Source organism: Gorilla gorilla, chromosome 4, assembly GCF_029281585.2.
Source record: "Gorilla gorilla gorilla isolate KB3781 chromosome 4, NHGRI_mGorGor1-v2.1_pri, whole genome shotgun sequence".
Taxonomy (NCBI): Eukaryota; Metazoa; Chordata; class Mammalia; order Primates; family Hominidae; genus Gorilla; species Gorilla gorilla.
Genome location: NC_073228.2, coordinates 9,328,946 through 9,350,448, shown reverse-complemented (window position 1 = coordinate 9,350,448; position 21,503 = coordinate 9,328,946). Strand labels below are relative to the sequence as shown.

The following is a 21,503-nucleotide window of genomic DNA, read 5'->3' as shown; positions in this document are numbered from 1 at the left end:
GGAAAGGGGAGAAACCAGAAAATGTCCATTAATTCTTACCTTGTTTCTCTTTTTCTTTTAGTGGATCAGTGTTATAGACTCGGAATCCATTTTCCATCCCACATGCAAAGCATCCTAAAGCAGAAGTGTAAAAGAGACATTAATCCCCAGGCCTGGAGTGGTTAAAAGTAAGAGGTCTGGAGAAATGACAACTACTGAGAACTCTTGCAGATGCTCAAACTACACAGACACGATAGATGCTAAGTCACAACTCCTGTCCTTGTAGAAATGTTACTAAGTGACAAGCACATTCAATGCGGGGCATTTTGTTTGTCCTTTAGCAAAGGAGTCTTGGAGTTGTTCACGCAACTTCCCCACTGCAGGGGCCTTCTGTGGCATCCCCATGGCCCAGGCTTGGAGGACGATGAGTGACAAACGTGAAGGACACATCTAGAGGAAACGCACCAAGCAGGCAATCCCGCCCACTGTGGACACCAGGTGAAGGGAAGGGCAGGGTGCTGGGGAGACAAGAGGTAGTCCTAGACTCCAGGAACCGGGAAGGTGAGGAAAGGATGCTCTTTCCCATTTACAGGGTGGTCTCCCGTGACTTTGCTCCCACCTATAAATCATCCTAACTCCTTAAAATCCTGTCAGAGTCTCAACGAGTTACCCAGGTCACTCATCCTGGTCACTGCCTCCAAGTCACACAGCAGGCTGTTAATGGTCCAAATAAACAGCACTGTCAGAAACTGAATAAAGCACTTAAGTGCGTAGATGATAGTGTTAATGCTCGTGTGTGACCCAAGGACTACATCCATCTCCTTAAATGCCGTGTCCAACTGTTGGCTCTATGAAGCTGTGGCTGGAAACAGAAAAAAAACAAACCCCTCAATTATTTTTCACATGAAATGTTGCAAAGTCTGGATCTTTCCAATGACTGCACAAGTGGTGTGAAAGCCCAACGCAAAGGCCTCTAAAACTCCCATTGGAGGCCGGACGCAGCGGCTCACGCCTGCAATCCCAGTTCAAAACACAAGACAAAACAGGCAAGACGTGGTGGCGGCTCACACCTGCAATCCCAGCACTTTGGGAGACCGAGGTGGGCGGATCACCTGAGGTCAGGAGTTCGAGACCACCCTGGCCAACATGGTGAAACCTACTCTCCACTAAAAATACAAAAATTAGCCAGGCATCGTGGCATGTGCCTGTAATCCCAGCACTTTGGGAGGCCAAGGCAGGTGGATCACCTGAGATCAGGAGTTGGAGACCAGCCTGACCAACATGATGAAACCCCATCTCTACTAGAAATACCAAAAAATTAGCCAGTCGTGGTGGTGAGCGCCTGTAATTCCAGCTACTCAGGAGGCCGAGACAGGAGAATCACTTGAACCCAGAAGGGGAAGGTTGCAGTGAGCTGAGATCACACCATTGCACTCCAACCTGGGCAACACAGCAAGACTCCGTCTCAAAAAAAAACAAAAATAAAAAATAAAAATAGAAATACCCAAACCACCTCCTAGAAATCCACAAGAAAAAGGCAAAATCCTCAATAGAAAAATGAGCAAAAGACTTAGACATGTCACAAGAGGATATCCAAGTGGTCAAGAAACACAAAATCAGGAAAATGCATATAAACAACAGAGAGATGTACACAGCCACCAAAATGACCAAAAATAAGAGAAAATATCAAATGTGAGCTGGGTGTAGAGCCATGGGAACTCTTAGACCTGCTAGTTGAGGGCAAAGTGGTACAACCACTTTGGAAAACTATTTGTACTATCTACTATACTCTCAATTCTACTCCTAGGTATATAGAAGTACATGCCTGTGGAAATGTGAACATATGGTCACTGAGAGACATCTTCTAGATTAATCATTACTCTTATTACTCATATTATGCTTATGGTAGCCAAAAACTGGAAAGTACCCAAATGCCCAACCATGGTAGAATGGATATATGAATTGTTGTATGTCTGCACAAAAGAACATTGTACATCAAGAATGATCTGGCCGGGCACGGTGGCTCACACTTGTAATCCCAGCATTTTGGGCGGCCGAGGTGGGCGGATCACAGTGTCAGGAGATCAAGACCATCCTGGCTAAGACAGTGAAACCCCATCTCTATTCAAAATACAAAAATTAGCCGGGAGCGGTGGCGGGCACTTGTAATCCCAGCTACTCGGGAGCCTGAGGCTGGAGAATCGCTTGAACCCAGGAGGCAGAGGTTGCAGTGAGCTGAGATCACGCCACAGCACTCCAGCCTGGGCAAGAGCAAGACTCTGTCTCGGAAAAAGAAAAAAAAAAAAGATCTACAACTATACTCAACAATACGGAAAAAAAAAATCACAAACATGATGTTGAGTAAGAAACCTAGAAACAGCCTGGCGCCGTGGCTCACGCCTGTAACCCCAGCACTTTGAGAGGCCGAGGTGGGCGGATCACCTGAGGTCAGGAGTTCAAGACCAGACTCAACACGGAGAAACCCAGTCTCTACTAAAAATACAAAAGTAGCCAGGCATGGTGGTGCATGCCTGTAATCCCAGCTACTCGGGAGGCTGAGACAGGAGAATTGCTTGAACCTGAGAGGCGGAGTTTGCAGTGAGCCTAGAACGCGCCATTGCACTCCAGCCTGGGCAACAAGAGCGAAAACTCCGTCTCAAAAAACAAACAAAACAAACAAACAAACAGCTAGAAACAAAATTAAGTACAAAAATAAAGTACAGAAGTAGGCAAAACTAATCTATGATGTCACAAGTCAGGTAGGGAGCATTTATTGGAATCAAGGGTGGCCAGGTATATTCAATTTCTTAATTGTCAGTGACAGGTGTGTACAGTTTGGAAAATTCATCACCTGAACACTTATGATATATCCACCCTTCTACAGGTATAGCACACTTCACTAAAAAGACGGCATTACAAACACCAGATGGTTGGAAACCACCCTCTGAGAAGGCTAGGCATCTCCCTTACCATCTCAGCAAAACTTTCTTCCGGAGAAACCCCAGCACACAACCCTGGGGAAGCTGGCAGCGCGCAGGAAGCCTGACCGGTCCCAGAGCATCAGGCATCAAAATCACTGAGAGAGAGTTCTTTCAAATATGTGTAATCCGGCCGGGCGCAGTGGCTCACGCCTGTAATCCCAGCACTTTGGGAGGCCGAGGCGGGTGGATCACCTGAGGTCAGATTGAGTCCAGCCTGGCCAACATGGTGAAATCCCGTCTCTACTAAAAATACAAAAATTAGCCGGGCGTGGTAGCCGGGCGTGGAGGCAGGCGCCTGTAATCCCAGCTACTCAGGAGCCTGAGGCAGGAGAATGGCTTGAACCCGGGAGGAGGAGGTTGCAGTGAGTCGAGATCGCACCAGTCTGGGCGACAGAATGAGACTCCGTCTCAAAATGAAATAAATAAATAAATAAATAGAATTGTCTTCACAAATACGGGATCATACAGCACCTGCCTGGATTCTCTTCAAAAACAAAACTTCCAAAGCCAACATGTAAAGCCTCGCAGAAGCCTGTCTCGGAATAACGGACATTCTTTTCCTCCCCATCAGGACCTTTGGGAAGTGCGCCCTTCAAATGGGAGGTGAGGAGGCAACCATCCGAATCCAGGTCCCGCCCGCCTCCCGCGGGAATCCGACCGCGCCGCCCCGGCCGCATCCCCGGCAGCTCCGAAGCACCTGCGGGGAAGGAGGTCACCTTCCCTGGGCGCTTTAAATCATTCAGTGCTTACACCTGGATTCCGACACGGGAAAAGAAGATTTCCCTCAAAGGCCTCCCTTAAGTCCTTTTACTCCACCAAACACGAAGAAAAATCCCGGGGAGTGGGGGTGGGGAGAATGACATTTTCCGATGGAAACCGACGGGAAAGGTGAGACCCGCACCCCACCCGCGCCACTCGCCACCAGAGGCGTCGGAGACGCCGGCTCCGCGGCTCCAGTGAACCCAAGCGAAGTCAGCTCAGCCACGGCTACCTGCTAAAGACCCTGAAAGGAATAGGGGGCAAAACGGGGTTCTGGGCAGAGCGTCAATCACGCTGTGGGGAAAATCCCGATAACCGTGGAGCCCGCAGGGAGCCAGGGAACCCGAGTGGGCGTGGCGCGCGGGGAGGGGCGTCCGCGCAGGAGGCTGGGGTTCTGTGCCGTCTCCCACCGACCTCGACCTCGGCCCGGGACGGCCGGCTGGGAGCGGTCACAACCCGTGGGTTGGGGGGGCGCGAAAGGCCAGGAGGGTGGGAGCCGGTTCGGGCCTGGTCCGGACCCCGGCTCGGGCTGGGAACAGCGGCGAGGGCCGGGGGCTTCGGAAGGGAGCTCGGGCGGGGCCGGGGTCCCGGGTGGAAGGCCTGGCCGGAAAGGGGCGCCCAGGAGAGGCCTGAGAGTCGGGGACCCCGGGCTGCGGGAAGGCCCGGCCGGGCAAGGCGACAGGGCCGCGCCTCGCGCCTCCTCACCGTGGTCCTGGTTGAAGCCGGCGTAGAGCAGCCCGTTGCCGTGAGGGTTACACGGCAGGAGGTTCATGGCGCCGCCGTGCTGGGTCGCCGCTCCTCAGTGCTGCATGCCTCTCGCGGGGGACAGCGGTCTGGTCCCTTCGGGCCGGCGCTGAGGCCGCCGCGGCCGGAAGTGCCGGACGTACGTGCGTGCGTGCTGGATGTGCGTGTGTGCTGGATGTGCGTGCGTGCTGGACGCCCGTGCGTGCGCGCGCGCCCCACCAGGGAGCCTATGGAGCGCCGAGCGCATCTAACCGAAGCGAGGCGAGGCGAGGCGAGGCGAGGCAAGGCGGGGAGGGGAGGGGCGGGGCGAGGCGAGGAAAGGCGGGGAGAGGCAGGGCGGGCGGGGTGGGATGAGGCGGGGAGAGGCAGGGCGGGCGGGGCGGGATGAGGCGGGGAGAGGCGGAGCGAGGCGGGGCGGGGAGGAGGGGGGATGGGCGGAGGCGGGGCGGGGCAGGGGCGGGGATGGGCGGGGCAGGGGCGGGGATGGGCGGGGCAGGGGCGGGGATGGGCGGGGCAGGGGCGGGGATGGGCCAGGCGGGAGCGCCGAGTACGTTCGTGGGAGGGTCTGGCCTTGTCATGCGCGGGGTCGCCCCGGGAAGGAGGATGGCCCGTTGAGGGCTTGGCAGGGATACCTGACGGTCAGAGGAAGTGGGGAGAGCCGGTAAGGGAGGCTGACCCAAAACTGAGGCCCGGTGCATCATCCCTCATGAGAGGCAAGCCCAGAAGCGCCACAATACTAGGGCCCCCCTTCAGGAGACAGGGACCCCCAGGACACAGAGGGCCCCAAGTCACTCAGCGCCCCCAGGACACGCAGCTCCTGCAGGACACAGAGGATGCCCAAGACACACAGTCCCCAGGACAGAGACCCCCCAGGACACAGAGGACCCCCAAGACACGCAGTCTCCAGGACACAGAGGCCCCCCCAGGACACATAGTGCCCCCAGGACACAGAGGTCCCCCAGGACACAGCACTCCTAGGACACACAGCCCCCCCGGGACACAGAAACCCCCCCAGGACACAGCCCCCCTAAGACACACAGCCTCCCCCAGTACACAGAGTCCTTTCCAGGGCACATATCCCCCCAGAGAACGCACAGCTCCTCAGGACACAGAGGTCCCCCTAAGACACACAGCCCCTCCAGGACACACAGACCGCCAGGACACAGAGACCTTCCCAGGACACATAGCCCCCCCACGACACAGCCCATAGAGGACACAACCCCTTAGTACCCCACCTAAAGGACAGGTGGCCCTCACACAGCACAGACCCCGCAGGACTCCGGGACCCTCAGGTCACATTGCTCACAGGGCACAGTTCTCCTCAACTCTTAGGTCAGGCTGCTGGGGGCATCCTGGTCACAGAGCTTTGTCCCTGGGCTTGGCTCATGCAGTGGATGGCTGTGAAGGCCTGAGTGCTGGCCCTCGTGTCTCTTGTCCAGGGAGTCCTCTCCACTCCCTCTCCTCACTTTCCTGTCCCCTCCTAGGCTCTCCCTGTTCCCTGCAGCACACCTGATCTCCTAGGAGGTCCTGACACTGTCCCCTCGCAGCCACCTGCCTCCACCCCTGTCATCCTCATCCCACCCTCGCCACTTGCCTGAGCTGGTGCTGACCTCTCAGCCATGGGGAGGAAGGAGCTGGACTGTAAGCTGAGATCACTGGCCCACTCGGGCCAGGTGGTCCCTGCATCGTGGGCATTGAACACCTCGATTCCCATACGAGAGGGGCTTCTCCCTGAGAGTGACCAGGAGCCTTCCGATGGCGGAGCGAGTTGGGCCGCCCAGGCTGTGACTAGGGCTCAGGGGCCCAGGTCCAAATCACAGAGCTGGGGCGAGACCTAAGTGCGGTCCAGGGGCTCAGCACCCTCTTCCCTGAAGGGCACTGGGTTCTCCTCTGTGCACACGTACCGGTACCTGCTGTGAGAAGTGTCACGTGGGGGAAGGAGAGAGGCGTGGGTAAGGGACATTTCCCTTCATTTCTCTGCTTGCCACCCTTGGGGCCTCCTTCAGTTCACATTTTACTCAGTCTCCCGGTGGCTGTACAGCCGGGGGTGGGGGCATGTGTGGACATCCACACACAGCGCTGGTTGTGTCCTAACCAGGAAACTCAAAGCAGCCTTGCCCACCACCGTGGGTTGAATGGCGGCCCTCTAAAGATGTGTCCTGGGGGGCTGAGGAGGGAGGATGGCTTGAGCCCAGAAGGTTGAGGCTGAGGCTGCACTGAACTGAGATTGTGCCACTACACTCCAGCCTGGGCAACACAGCAAGACTCTGTCTCAAAAACAAAACAAAACAAAACAAAAGATAGGTCCACCCAGAACCTGAGAATAGGGGCTTCTTTAGGTAAAGAATCATTGCAGAAGTAATTAAGGATCTCGAGATAAGATCATCCTGGATTTGGGGTGGGCCTGAAAGCTGATGACCGGCACCCTTGGAAGAGACAGGAAGGGAGGAGATACAGGGGACGGCAGCCAGTGGGACTGGAGTGCTCAGCCCCAAGTCAGCAAGTGCAGGAATCGTGGGGCCACCAGGAGCCAGGAGAGGCATGAACGGTTCTTCCCCAGAGCCTCCGAGCCTGGGAAGGAACACAGGCTGTTGTCCAAGCCACCAGCCTGTAGGGTTTTGTTCCAGCAGCTCCAGGAATCCCGCCGTCCACTGACAGCTCAGAGGTCTCCACGTGGAAGACCTGAAGCGTGACTTGGAGTGAGGGACACGGCTCATCTCGCCCACCCTTCTCCAAGGCAGGCAGAAAGCAGAGTCTCACCTCTGGGGGTGGAGAGAATAGAAATTACACACACACACACACACACACACACACGTATATAAATACATATATATGTATTTATATATATATATAAATATACATGTATTTATATATATGTATATAAATATACATGTATTTATATATATGTATATAAATATACATGTATTTATATATATGTATATAAATATACATGTATTTATATATATGTATATAAATATACATGTATTTATATATATGTATATAAATACATATACATGTATATATATGTATATAAATACATATACATGTATATATGTATATAAATACATATACATGTGTATATATGTATATAAATACATATACATGTGTATATATGTATATAAATACATATACATGTGTATATATGTATATAAATACATATACATGTGTATATATGTATATAAATACATATACATGTATATATATGTATATAAATACATATACATGTATATATATGTATATAAATACATATACATATATATTTATATATATGTATATAAATACATATACATATATATTTATATATATGTATATAAATACATATACATATATATTTATATATATGTATATAAATACATATATATTTATATATATGTATATAAATACATATATTTCTATATATATGTATATAAATACATGTGTTTTTATATATATGTATATAAATACATATATATGTGTTTTTATATATATGTATATAAATACATATATATGTGTTTCTATATATATGTATATACATATATGTGTTTCTATATATATGTATATACATATATATGTGTTTCTATATATATGTATATACATATATATGTGTTTCTATATATATGTATATACATATATATGTGTTTCTATATATATGTATATACATATATATGTGTTTCTATATATATGTATATACATATATATGTGTTTCTATATATATGTATATACATATATATGTGTTTCTATATATGTATATACATATATATGTGTTTCTATATATATGTATATACATATATATGTGTTTCTATATATATGTATATACATATATATGTGTTTCTATATATGTATATACATATATATGTGTTTCTATATATATGTATATACATATATATGTGTTTCTATATATGTATATACATATATATGTGTTTCTATATATATGTATATACATATATATGTGTTTCTATATATATGTATATAAATACATATATATGTGTTTATATGTATATAAATACATATATATGTGTTTTTATATATATGTATATAAATATATATGTGTTTTTATATATATGTATATAAATACATATATATGTGTTTTTATATATGTATATAAATACATATATATGTGTTTTTATATATAAATATATATGTATTTTATATATATGTATATACATATATATGTATTTATATATATGTATATACATATATATGTATTTATATATATGTATTTTTATATATATGTATATACATATATGTATTTTTATATATATGTATATACATATATGTATTTTTATATATATGTATATACATATATGTATTTTTATATATATGTATATACATATATACGTATTTTTATATATACGTATATAAATACGTATATATGTATTTATATACGTAAATACATATATATAAATACATATATGTATATACATATATAAATACATATATACGTATTTTTATATATATGTATTTATCTCCTGGGCTCAGGTGATCCTCCCACCTCAGCCTCCTGCATAGCTGGAACTACAGGTACACACCACTATGCCAGCTTAATTTTTTGTATTTTTAGTGGAGACAGGGTTTCATCATGTTGCCCAGGCTGGTCTTGAACTCCTAGGCTCAAAGGATATGCCTGCCTCAGCTTCCCAAAGTGCTGGGATTCCAGGCGTGAGCCGCTGGGCGTGGCCTAACGATGTATTGTTTAAAGATACAACATATTTGGACACACATAAACATATAAAGAAAACCAGGAGGATGGTTTGCACAGAATTGGAGATGGTGGTTACTGCTCGGGGCAAGAGAAGAATCTACAGTAGGCCGGGCACGGTGGCTCACTCCTGTAATCCCAGCACTTTGGGAGGCCAAGGCGGGCTGATTGCCTGAGGTCAGCAGTTTGAGACCAGCCTGGCTAACACAGTGAAACCCCATGTCTACTAAAAATAGAAAAATTATCTGGGTGTGGTGACAGGCTCCTGTAGTCTCAGTTACTCGGGAGGCTGAGCCAGGAGAATCACTTGAACCCGGGAGGCGGAGGCTGCAGTGAGCTGAGATCGCACCACCGCACTCCAGCCTGGGTGACAAGAGCGAGACTGTCTCAACAACAACAAAAAAAGAATCTGCAACAGGGGAAGGGTGTGTGGTTGACCCTGAAGAACAGCCCCCAACGACACCCCCATCCCCGTGCTCAGAGCTTGTGCATGTGTTGCTGTATATGGCAGCAGGGACTTTGCAGATGTGACTACCTCAAGGACCTTGAGATGGGGAGGTTAACCTGGATGATCCAGGTGGGATCACGAGGGTCCTTACGGGAAAGAGGGAAGGGGGTCGCTGAGAGAGACCTGGATGATCCAGGCGGAATCACGAGGGTCCTTACAGGAAAGAGGGAAGGGGGTCGCTGAGAGAGACCTGGATGATCCAGGCAGGATCACGAGGGTCCTTACAGGAAAGAGGGAAGGGGGTTGCTGAGAGAGACCTGGATGATCCAGGCGGGCCCCACATGGAATCATGAGGGTCCTTACAGGAAAGAGGGAAGAGAGTCGTTGAGAGAGAGGGCTGTAGTGTGACCACAGAGGCAGACTGGAGGGATGCAGCCGGGAGCCCAGGAATGCTGCTGTCTAGAGGCTCAGGAGGCTGGAGATTGACTCTCCCTGGAGATTCCAGAAGGAACCAGCCCTACAGACACCTTTATTTTAGCCCATTCCTCCAGAACTGTAAGAAAATAAATGTGTGTTCCTTTAAGTCACTAACTTTGTGATAGTTTGTATTAGACTGAAGAATGGCCCTCAAAGATACCAGGTTGTCATCTCTGGAACCTTTAAATGTATTATTCCTGGCTGGGCACAGTGACTCACACCTGTAATCCCAGCACTTTGGGAGGCTGGGGTGGGTGGATCATGAGGTCAGGAGTTCAAGACCAGCCTGACCAACATGGCAAAAACCTGTCTCTACTAAAAATACAAAAATTAGCCGGGCGTGGTGGCAGACGGACACCTGTAATCCGAGCTACTTGGGAGGCTAAGGCAGGAGAATCGCTTGAACCCGGAAGGCAGAGGTTGCAGTGAGCAGAGATCGGGCCATTGCACTCCAGCCTCGGCGAGAGACAGACTCCGTCTCAAAAAAAAAAATTAATAAAATAAATAAAGAAGATATTCTCTTATTTTGGAAAAAGGGTCTCTGCAGATATGATAAAGCAAGAGGCCCTGAGACAGGAAGACTGTCCCAAATTGTCTGGACGTCCCCAAGTGCCATCACATGCTTCTTCAGGCAGAGGAAGGACTGACCAACAGAAAACACCACATGGGGACGGAGACGGAGACTGCAGTGATGTGGCCACAAGCCAAGGAATGCCCGGGGCCCCCAGAAGCTGGAAGAGGCCGGAAGGACCCTGCCAGAGCCTCCAGAGGGTACCACGCCTTGATCTCAGCCCAGTGATGCTGATTTTGGACTTGGACTCCAGAACAGTGACGGAACACACTTCTGTTGTTTCAGGCCCCCGGGCTGTGGTAGTTTATTACAGCAACAGTAACAGACCTTGAAACCCGCGCCGAGGGCTTGGCAGGTAAGACTACTCCTTCTGCTTCAGCTGCTGTGTGTTGGGCACACAGGTGTTGATATTCATAACAGTACTACTGTTCATTCAAACAGACACACATGAGCTGTTACATGAAGGATCCATTTCACAAATAGAACCATTAGAGGACCTTTTAAGAAACCCATCTCCCTTATCCCCTTTCTGTAGTGGAACGTGGAGCAATGTTAAGATTTCAGCCTGGACACTCTGGAACCTTTAATCCTCACGCCTGGAATCCCAGCACTTTGGGAGGCTGAGGTGGGAGGATCACTTGAGCCCAGGAGTTTGAGACCGGCCTGGGCAAGTTATGAAGACCCTGTCGCCAAAAAAAAAAAAAAAAAAAAAAAAAGCCAGGTGTGATGGTGCACACCTGCGGTCAGCTACTCAGGAGGGCGAGGTGGGAGGACCACTGAGCCCAGGATTCAAGGCTGCAGTGAGCTGTGATTGCGCCGCTGCACTCCAGCCTGAGCAACAGAGTGAGACCCTGTCTCTAAAAGAAAGAAAGGAAAACATTCAAGGCAAGGAATCAAGAAACCAGCAGATGGTGGCAATTGGCTTTGAGCAACACACAGAGTCTTCCTCCAGCTGAACTGGAAGGTCAGCGTCTGCCCGGTCAAAGGCATGGAGACCGGTATGCCTGCCTCTCACCGTGGCCCACACGGCGATCTTCCTGTCACCTCAAAGGGCACCAAGGAAAAGCAAGGCAGCCCCTGGGCACCAGCGAGGCTCTGGAAGGCTCCTGTTGGACCTGGCCCCACGGACAAGGCCACCCTGTGACGAGGGGGCAGGACAAGAAAGAGCAAGGCAGCCCCTGAGCATGCACAGCGAGGCCCTGGGAGGCTCCTGTTGGACCTGGCCCCGCGGACAAGGCCGCCCTGTGACGAGGGGGCAGGACAAGAGCAGGGTCCCCTCTGCACACAGGTGGGAGCAGTGCCCACCTCCCCGACGACCAACACTCCCCATCCTGCTGGATGTGAGTGACTGCCACTTTTTACCAATGACGCACCTTGCTGCACTTTTCTCACCTTCTAGATAAGAATTATTAAGATAGTAAGTCCCGGAGTCCCTCCTGCTTCCTGACAGCATCAAACAGGGTGCAGCAGTTGCCGTGAATGTTCCCTAAAACCTCCACAAAGCTGCCCAAATCCCGCCCATCCTCCCTGACTCCCCAGCACCCTCTCGATGGTCAGGGGCTCGGTGCTGCAGCAAGTCAGGGGCGTTCACGGTGGCCTTTGGCTAACAGCCTTGACAGCACCTCTGGGCTGCTGGGAAGCAGCCGGTCACCTCACCTAGAAGAGGGTGAAGGCTGGAGCAACAGAACTGCTTTGGGACTAGGTGGAGTTTGGAATCCCTCTCCACAGTGGCTCAGGGCCTCTGTGCTCCAGCAGGGTTTGCTGTCATCATGGGAATGTAGAGGAGAAAAACCAGTATCAGCTCGAGTTCAGCACTGCGGCAGGGTAGGGACAGTGGTTTTATTTTTATTTGAGATGGAGCCTCACTCTGTCACTCAGGCTGGAGTGCAGTGGTGCAATCTCAGCTGACTGCAACCTCCACCTCCCAGGTCCAAGCAATTTTCATGCCTCAGCCTCCTTAGTAGCTGGGACTATAGACGTGCACCACCATGCCCGGCTAGTGGTTTGTATTTTTAGTAGAGACGGGGTTTCATCATGTTGCCCAGGCTGGTCTTGAACTCCTAAGCTCAGGCAATCCGCCTGCCTCAGCTTCCCAAAGTGTTAGGATTACAGACATGAGCCACCGCGCCCTGCCAGGACAGTGGTTTAAAACATAAGTTGCCCAGGCCGGTCTCAAACTCCTGGGCTCAAGTGATCCTCCCACCTCAGCCTCCCAAAGTGCTGGGATTCCAGGCGTGAGGATTAAAGGTTCCAGAGTGTCCAGGCTGAAATCTTAACATTGCTCCACGTTCCACTACAGAAAGGGGATAAGGGAGATGGGTTTCTTAAAAGGTCCTCTAATGGTTCTATTTGTGAAATGGATCCTTCATGTAACAGTTCATGTGTGTCTGTTTGAATGAACAGTAGTACTGTTATGAATATCAACACCTGTGTGCCCAACACACAGCAGCTGAAGCAGAAGGAGTAGAGTCTTACCTGCCAAGCCCTCGGCACGGGTTTCAAGGTCTGTTACTGTTGCTGTAATAAACTACCACAGCCCGGGGGCCCGAAACAGTGGTTTTAAAAGGCAGGTGCCAGCCTTTCTTAAGAGAAGAAAGGTGTGTAAGAATCTGTAGATCTAAAGCAACAGGCCACACCTCTGAACATGACAAGAAAATGACAAAGTTTCTCTAAGGTTTAACTTATATTTATGTTTTTTGTATATTCACCACCCAAACACAGTCTTCTACTTAGTCCGGTCTGTATTAGGTTTCGTCTGTTTTTGTTCCGCCTTGGTTTGCTGTAGCACTTTCTGCCGTGAGCGTAACTCACTTCCTTGTAGGAGTTTCCTGAGGCTGCCATAACAATCGCCACAAACCTGGTGACTTAAATAACAAATATTTATTTTCTCGTAGCTCTGGAAGCCGGAAGTCCAAAACCAATACCTTGGCAGGGCTGTGCTCCCTCTGGGAGATCTCGGGGAGCCTCCTTGCTACATGTTCCGCTTCTGGGGACTTCTGGTGGTGTTTCCCTGGAGGGCCAAGGCCTCCGGGTGGCCCGTGCATTCGGTGAACACCTCCAAAGGGCTCTGAGTCACAAAGCCTTGGGAAACTTTATTTTATTCCTTCTAGGACATTATCAGTAGTCCCGAGGAGACATCAATTACAAAACAAGAAAAAGGAAGGAAGAGAAAAATACAGGTTTGGCCTGGTTTAATGTTGCAACGGGAGGATCCGTTTCCTTACCCTTCACCATCACTGAGCCAGGAACGGAGGGAGAAGAGGCCCCTCAACGTGGGTTTCTTCATCGTGGACTCTCCTTTCTGTGCATCTCAGTGTCCTTGTGTTTGCAGCTGGGAGGTCGGCCCTGTCGTTCTCACCCCACCTGTGGCACAGCAGAGAGAAGGGTGCAGAGGTCTTCGCAGTGTGTCTGCACAAGGCTGGCCACCCTCTCCAGACACTGTCCCCTCAGGGTTCACCTTCTGTCCACAGACCACACCCCTGCCTCCCCATGGACTTTGTCCCCGTGGCTGCCGTGCCCAGGTGGCCAGACACCCCCAAGCCTGGCTCCACCCGCAGGGACCAGTGCTCCTCTCTTCTGTCTGGGCCTCAGTTCCACCATCTCTGAATACAGGCTTTGCCCCTGATTCTAGGGTCCCTTAAATTTCTTTTCTTTTTTTTTTTTTAGATGGAGTTTCACTTGTCGCCCAGGCTGGGGTGCAGTGGTACGATCTCGGCTCACTGCAACCCCTGCCTCCCAGGTTCAAGTGATTCTCCTGCTTCAGCCTCCTGAGTAGCTGGGATTACAGGCGTGCGCTGCCATGCCAAGCCAATTTTTGTAATTTTATTAGAGACAGGGTTTCATCACGTTGGCCAGACTGGTCTTGAACTCCTGACCTCTGATCCGGCTGCCTCGGCCTCCTGAAGTGCTGGGATTACAGGTGTGAGCCATCACACCCAGCTGGGTCCCTTACGTTTCTAAGAATCTACAGATCATCAGCAGGAACTAGGAACATCTGGGTATTTTCTCGCTTCGTTTTTTTGGTTTAGTCCCTCATTTGCAACCCCCAGCCACAGAGAAACGTTCAACAGCGTGACCAGGGAAGAGAGCGGCCCTGGAGGTCTTTGCGGTCAGCCCTGCTCTGAGGCAGTCGGGGTCAGGGCCTGCATCTTCATGGGGAATTCCTGACAGCCCCTCGGAGCTCCTCACCGAGGCTCAGGAGCACGGCTCTGATTTCTCAGACAGGCACATGCCTGGGTGCCAGCTTTTAACTCTCCGCTCTCTCCTCCTCTGCACTTCTGTTCCGGAAAAGGAATCCTTTCTCAACAGGCGACAACAGTTCAAGGATTCAGCCTTGTTGCCAGTGTCGTGTATTAGCTCTGATATGTGATGTCTACACCAGGCAGTGGCACAGTGAAGTAAAGGGCTATAAGAAATACACAAAATCTGGCCGGGCGCAGTGGCTCACGCCTGTAATCCCAGCACTTTGGGAGGCCGAGGTGGGTGGATCACCTGAGGTTAGGAGTTCAACACCAGCCTGACCAACATGGTGAAACCCCATCTCTACTAAAAATACAAAAATAAGCCGGGCATGGTGGTGCACCTCTGTAATCCCAGCTACTCGGGAGGCTGAGGCAGGAGAATCGCTTGAACCCGGGAGGTGGAGGTTGTGGTGAGCCCAGGTCGTGCCATTGTACTCCACCCTGGGCAACAAGAGCGAAACTCTGTCTCAAAAATAAATAAATAAAATAAATAAATACAAAATTCGAAAGAACCGGCCGCCAACTCTACCAAGAGAGAAACAACTATACATTTTATTGTTGAGAAACATTTTCCTAAGTAAGTGTTTTCACTTCATTCTTTGCTGAAACAGCTCTTCCTTGACCTGTCGAAACTGCGCTGGCTGTGTTCAACATAACTAGAGGTATCTTTGGCATTTTCTTCCCTTAGCTTCATAACTTGTAGAATATCTTGTACAAAAAACTGTAGATTTACAGAAAAATACGCATATAAATCACTTATTAATCCCAAAATGTAGTAAATAAAACTAGCAAAAACTTTATCAAATCCATTTCATACACAAACTGGACAGATCAGTTGCACATAACCTCTACATCTGCAGCGTTTTATAAATTGGTGCTTTGACATTGAAAAGGTTTACAAAAAGACCCCTCTCATAATATCAGTGACTGTAAATTATCCCACTGCCATTGCTTCTCAAATTCCATTGAATTTATACTAATCACTCCAATATCACCGTTCTTACAAAAGCAGTTATTTTAAGGAAAAAGTTGCAGTGCAGTCATGATAAAGTAACATTCAGAATTTCATGTTACCAAGAGTTGAGCAGAGTACTAATTTTCCCTTTACAAACACACATCGAAAACAAGAGCTTCATGCACATCCACGTAGAAATTCGAAGTCCGACGGTGTAGTGTGTTTCCATCACACGGAAGACGTCGCACACATTCGCAAGCAGCATTCGCCGAGAGGAACCGGGATCTGAGATGCATCCGCCAGCTGCCAGGGGTAACGCCGAGCTTCTCCTGGAGAGATTCCGCCGTGTTTCTTTCAGCGCTTTCCTTAAGAAATTTTGCAGCTGTTTCTGGTGCAGTTTTTGGGGGGGCTCTGGGGGGGGCGGACGAGCTTCACTTTGCGGAGGCTGCTCCTTTTGTGGGTGGAGCTGGTGGTGAGGGAGTAGGAACCGCCGTGCATCATCCTGGCATTCAGGCCGTTGGCCATCGAGAAGGACTTGAGGTGGCTTCTTAAGGCAATGGGGAGCGGGAGCTTGTCCACCAGGTGCACCGGCGTGCAGGACACGACCGCCCGGCAGCAGAGGTCTTGCAAGCTCAGCACTTGGGAGAGAAAAGATAAACCATGCTTAGTGGATGTCCCCACCTGGGCTGGGAATGAGGGGTGGTGCCCACACCTGTTCTCCCGCCTTCCCAAGGCTCGGACACCCGTGGCCCTGGCTTGTACATGCAGCAAGCCCTGCCGCGACGTCCCCTCTGCCCACGTACAGATCCCAGGAGCTCCCTCATGAGCTTTCTGACAAAGCTGTAGTCATTACTTCTCTCAAATGCCTTGCTCTGAGAACGGACATGGTGGCCTTGAGACGGGTCCCGGGAGGCAGACACTTATCCAGGGGGCCGCTGAACCACCTCGGCATCTGGAGGGCAGAGGTGGCCCCCGGAATAGCCCCTGGTAGCCTACCCTTGCTCGGCCGCCAGAGCCGGTCCATCCCATGCCGCAGCAGCACGATCCTGGCCAGCTCCGTGAACGACTCTGTGATGTTGAAATTGCACAGAGGGCTGACCTCAAAGAAGGTCACGCCCAGGCGCTCGGCGTAGGCCTGGGCCTGCTCCGTGGGCACCTGCCGCTTGAACGCCAGGTGCAGGCGGTTCCCCACCAGGATCTTGGGGACTCCGGGGGCATGCTAGCGGGCAGGAGAAAGGCGAGGAGCGTGGGTTACTTCAGTGAGATTTTGCTGTCGTCGTAATGTGGGTGCTCTGGGTCGAGGAACCCCCCACGAGTTCATGTCCACCCAGAACCTCAGCGTGGGACCTCGTTCGGAAAGACCGTCTTTGCAGACGTAAATAGTTACGGTGCGGCTGCACTGAATTAGGGCCCTCATCTAATGACTGGTGTCCTTGGGAGAAGAGAAGACACAGACACTCGGAGGAGGCCACGTTACGCGAAGGCAGAGGCTGGAGCGGTGCAGCCACAAGCCAGGGAGGGCCCAGGGTTGCTGGCACCGCCGAGAGCTGGGAGAGGCGGCTGTAGGGAAGTGGCCCTGCCGACACCTTGGTTTTGGGCTCTGGCCTCCAGAACCGTGAGAGAATGCATTTCTGTTGTTCAGGACGCCCAGGTTGTGGTCGTCGGTTCTAGCAGCCCCGGGACACTCATACAGTGGGCTTAGTGTTGACCACGCCATGTCACCATTGCCAGGCGGGCTGGTCTGCGTGCCAGCAGGCACAAGCGCCGGTCACTGCTGGTCAGCCCAGCCTGACCACAGCAGGGAGTGAAGCAGGCCAAACCTGACCCCACGCATAGCCGAGGTACGCCGTGGACGCTCGTTTCGTCTGGACCAGCTTCCTGAGCTTTGGTGATTGTCTGTAGCTACACTCATGAGCCCAGCCCTATCCAGTGCTGTGCCGAGGTGAGGCACCCTCCTTCCTGCTGGAGCCCCATCCAGTGCCCTGGCCTGTGATCCATGGGTACCCATGAGCCCTGGAGGGCCCGGCCCCAATTCCTGGCCTGACGTCCTCCCAAGCCCACAGGGATCTTGGGCAGTGGCATTTCTACAACATACCTCATCGATCTCCTTAATCCATCGATCAATGCCGTCGAAAGACCAGCGGTTCGCAATGTCATAGACCAGGATCACACCCTGGGGGAGAGGTCACAGGCTCAGCACGCAGAACACAGATGCAGGCACAGCTGTGGCCATGCACGCAAAGACATACAACTAAATAACCACTTTCCTTATTTTAACACAAAGTACATAATTTTGATTTATCAACTGAATGTAGCAGTTTTATGATCATTTTCAGTGATACTTCATAAGCTCAGTGATAAACCCTCAAATGTCACGGTGAGCTGGGGACTAGAACTCAACACCCACGAGCCACTCCAGGAACACAGGATGCAGGGGCACCGCAGTAATCGCCACCTCTCGAGGAGTGCGGCCCACTCACCTGGATGGATTGCACGCATACACGTGCACACACACATACAGCTCACGCACACACAGGCATTCATGCACAGAGGCACGCACACGCAGTGCACCTACCTGCACACATGTTGCATACACACACGCAGGCACTCATGCACACACAGTGCACATACCTGCACACGTGTACACACGTGTACTCATGCACAGACGCACACAGTGCATACGTGCACACATGTTGCATACATATACACATAGGCACTCGTGCACAGATGCACACACAGTGCACACGCAGTTCATGTGTGCACATGCATGCACATAAACAGGCAAGCACACACGTACACATTACACACACAAGCAGGCACTCATGCACAGACTCATAGACAGGGCATGTACCTGCACGCACGTGTACACACACACGCACAGGCACTCATGCACAGATGCACGCATACACAGGGCATGTACCTTCACACACGTGTAAACACACACGCACAGGCACTCATGCACAGATGCACGCATACACAGGGCATGTACCTTCACACACGTGTAAACACACACACGCACAGGCACTCACACAGATGCACGCATACACAGTGCAACTACCTGCACATGTGTACACATACACGCACATGCAGGCACTCATGCACAGATGCATACACAGTGCACGTACCTACACACACGTGTACACACACACACACAGGCACTCATGCCCAGATGCACACATACACTGCACATACCTGCACACACGTGCACACACACACGCACAGGCACTCATGCAGATGCATGCACAGTGCACGTACCTGCACACACATGTACATGCACACACAGTCCCATAAATGCACGCTTACATCCCTAATACTGATGAAGTCTTTCAAACAACCAACCACTCTACAGCACGTTTTTAGACTCTCAGCACCAATTTATACGTAAGCTTAACCGCCTTGTCCTCCAATCATCCATTAAAGGATGGTAAGTTAAGCATTGTAAATGTTATTATTCAAAGTTGGTTTGATCTCCCAGCTCGGGAGATGCTGTGTTACCTGTGCGCCGCGGGAGTAGGAGCGGAATATGGTACAAAATCTTCCCTGGCCCGAAGTATCCCTGGAAAAGATGTTGGAGACCATTAAGAAGAAACCAGTGCTTCTTCCTGACAACAGGTTCTGGAACTTCAGAGCCACAGTGAGTGCACCACACACCCGCCAGTCAGCAGCCACCACGCCGCCAGCGTGAGACCCCAACAAAACTGTCCCATGTCCCCGACGGGATCCGGGTGTTGGGATGTCCTCCCAGGCTCATGCTCTTCTCTGTCATTTAAAAAGTCAAACTAGAAAAAATAGTGATGGTTTTAACATAATTCTCAGATATTTAAATACATTCAATGTAGGCTTTAAAAAACTTGTTGAATCTGAAGATAAATCTATGCAGTAAGGAGTGTGGGTCTACACCAGGCGAGAGAGACCGGTGGGATTCCTGCTCTTCCAGTTCAACTGTAAGAGCTCACATGGAGTCAGCCCTTCCAGTGTGCCCCTAAGAGGGGAGGGATACAGGGAACTGCCTGGCTTGAGCTGCAGGCAGGGCTTGAGTTCTCAGATGACGGCACATGCAGCAGGTACTGGGACCCACAAAGACCAGAACGGAGCTCCAAGAAACAAATGAAAGGCCGGGCTTGGCGGCTCACACCGATAATCCCAGCGCTTTGGGAGACCGAGGCAGGCGGATCACCCGAGGTCAGGAGTTGGAGACCAGCCTGGCCAACATAGTGAAACCCTGTCTCTACTAAAAATACAAAAATTAGCTGGACATGGTGGTGTGCTCCTGTAGTCCCAGCTACTCGGAAGGCTGAGGCAGGAGAATTGTTTGAACCCGGCAGGTGGAGGTTGCAGTGAGCTGATATTGTGCCACTGCACTCCAGCCTGGGAGACAGAGTGAGACTCTGTCTCAGAAAAAAAACAAAAAAAGGAAGAAACAAATGAGGGTGGAAAAGGTGCTCCCCAGGGATCAGTTCCCAGAGGAGGCGGCCCTGGGACAGCCAGCGCTGTTTCCCGGAGTCTGCACATGCAACGAACACACCTACATCAATGGGAGATTCCCCAGTGGGCCAGGGGCTGGCCCCGCACACGAGACACAGCCTCACGGATGGGTGGTGGGACGCGGCATGGTTTTGCTGTTTGTGTTACATGCACCTGTGGTCGGTGACCACCCTCAGCACCAGAGAGAAGGGCCTGGGGCTCCAGAGGGGACCAGAGACACTGGCCATTGCCAAAGCCTAGGAGTGAGTGCCTCATTTCCTGAGAAGCAAATTGATCTAGAATTCAAGCCTCAGCAGGACCTCAGGTGCTCAGGCTTTGCACACAGCGGGAGCTGCCCAAAAGCTATGGTCGAGGAGGCAGCGGGCCAGGTCAATCTGCCAGCTTTGCAGGGAGGCCGAAGGGCCAGCACGTGCTGTCAGAGTGCCCCGTCGTGAAGTGGGAGCACTCCCTCCTCAGCTGGGACAACGTGCCGGCCTCCTGGGCCGCTGCCACCCTAAAGGAGCAGAGCAGAGCCCAACCCCAGCCCCAGTGGGTGTGGGGAGGGAGGTGAGGGCAGGTGGGGGCAGGCAGAAGACCCAGTTGTGGGTACCAGGAAGGACCACACTCTGGGGTCCACACTCCGGGGTCCACGGTGGGAGTGTGACCTTGCTCAGACGACAGTGTGGACAGAGCTGGCACCGGCACCACATGAGAGCAGCCTCAGGGCCCTGCTGGGGCCTGGGGTGATTCTGAGCTTGGCAGAAGCCCCCTGGGATCTCACTCCTGAGGTGAGAGGGAGAAAAGTGTGAGGGTGACTGTTCGGCCCGCCGGGCAGCCGGGGTCAGGGAGGCGTTCGCTAAGGTGAGCAGCCAGACCCGGGGTGGAGCTGGGAGAGGGCACGCGCCAGCCCTGATGCCAAGCAGATCTTTAGGAAGGCACTGAGCTCAGGGGCAGGCGTGGGGCCGAGTGCGGCCTTTGGGTGGCCTTGGCCCCTCAGGAAGGATGGTCTTGGGGAGGGAGGGAGAGACTTGAGAACAAGGTCCTGGACCTGCAGGGCTCAGGGCCAGGAGGAGGCAGCAAAGGCCCAGCTGGCGGAGGGTGGGGAGCAGGACAGGGGCTGACGGCAACCCCAACGCCAGCCCAGCAAGGGCATGGCCCCGGGGGAGTGGGGACCTGAGAGCAGACTGGGCGGGAGGACTGAAGCTG

The 21,503-nt window shown here is 51.1% G+C and overlaps 2 protein-coding genes across 4 annotated transcripts in view; both read right to left on the bottom strand.

Moving 5' to 3' along the window:
• The window catches only part of WDR45B (WD repeat domain 45B), a 44,711-nt gene extending 39,796 nt beyond the window's left edge, over positions 1–4,915 (bottom strand). The window contains exons 1-2 of one of the 2 annotated variants that reach the window (XM_019026391.3): positions 4,425–4,915; positions 40–114 (exon numbers count right to left, since the gene is read on the bottom strand). In XM_019026391.3, the coding sequence (XP_018881936.1) occupies positions 40–114; positions 4,425–4,491 (142 nt within the window). In that variant the 5' untranslated portion in view covers positions 4,492–4,915. The remainder of the gene's footprint in view (positions 1–39; positions 115–4,424) is intronic. The other variant, XM_019026390.4, reaches the window with a different exon arrangement.
• A 10,489-nt stretch (positions 4,916–15,404) lies between these two features.
• Positions 15,405–21,503, bottom strand: part of RAB40B (RAB40B, member RAS oncogene family) — a 43,272-nt gene continuing 37,173 nt past the window's right edge. For both annotated transcript variants that reach the window (XM_055389346.2, XM_004065365.5), the window contains exons 3-6: positions 19,329–19,389; positions 17,929–18,006; positions 16,830–17,052; positions 15,405–16,471 (exon numbers count right to left, since the gene is read on the bottom strand). In XM_055389346.2, coding sequence (XP_055245321.1) covers positions 16,200–16,471; positions 16,830–17,052; positions 17,929–18,006; positions 19,329–19,389 — 634 coding nt within the window. In that variant the 3' untranslated portion in view covers positions 15,405–16,199. The remainder of the gene's footprint in view (positions 16,472–16,829; positions 17,053–17,928; positions 18,007–19,328; positions 19,390–21,503) is intronic.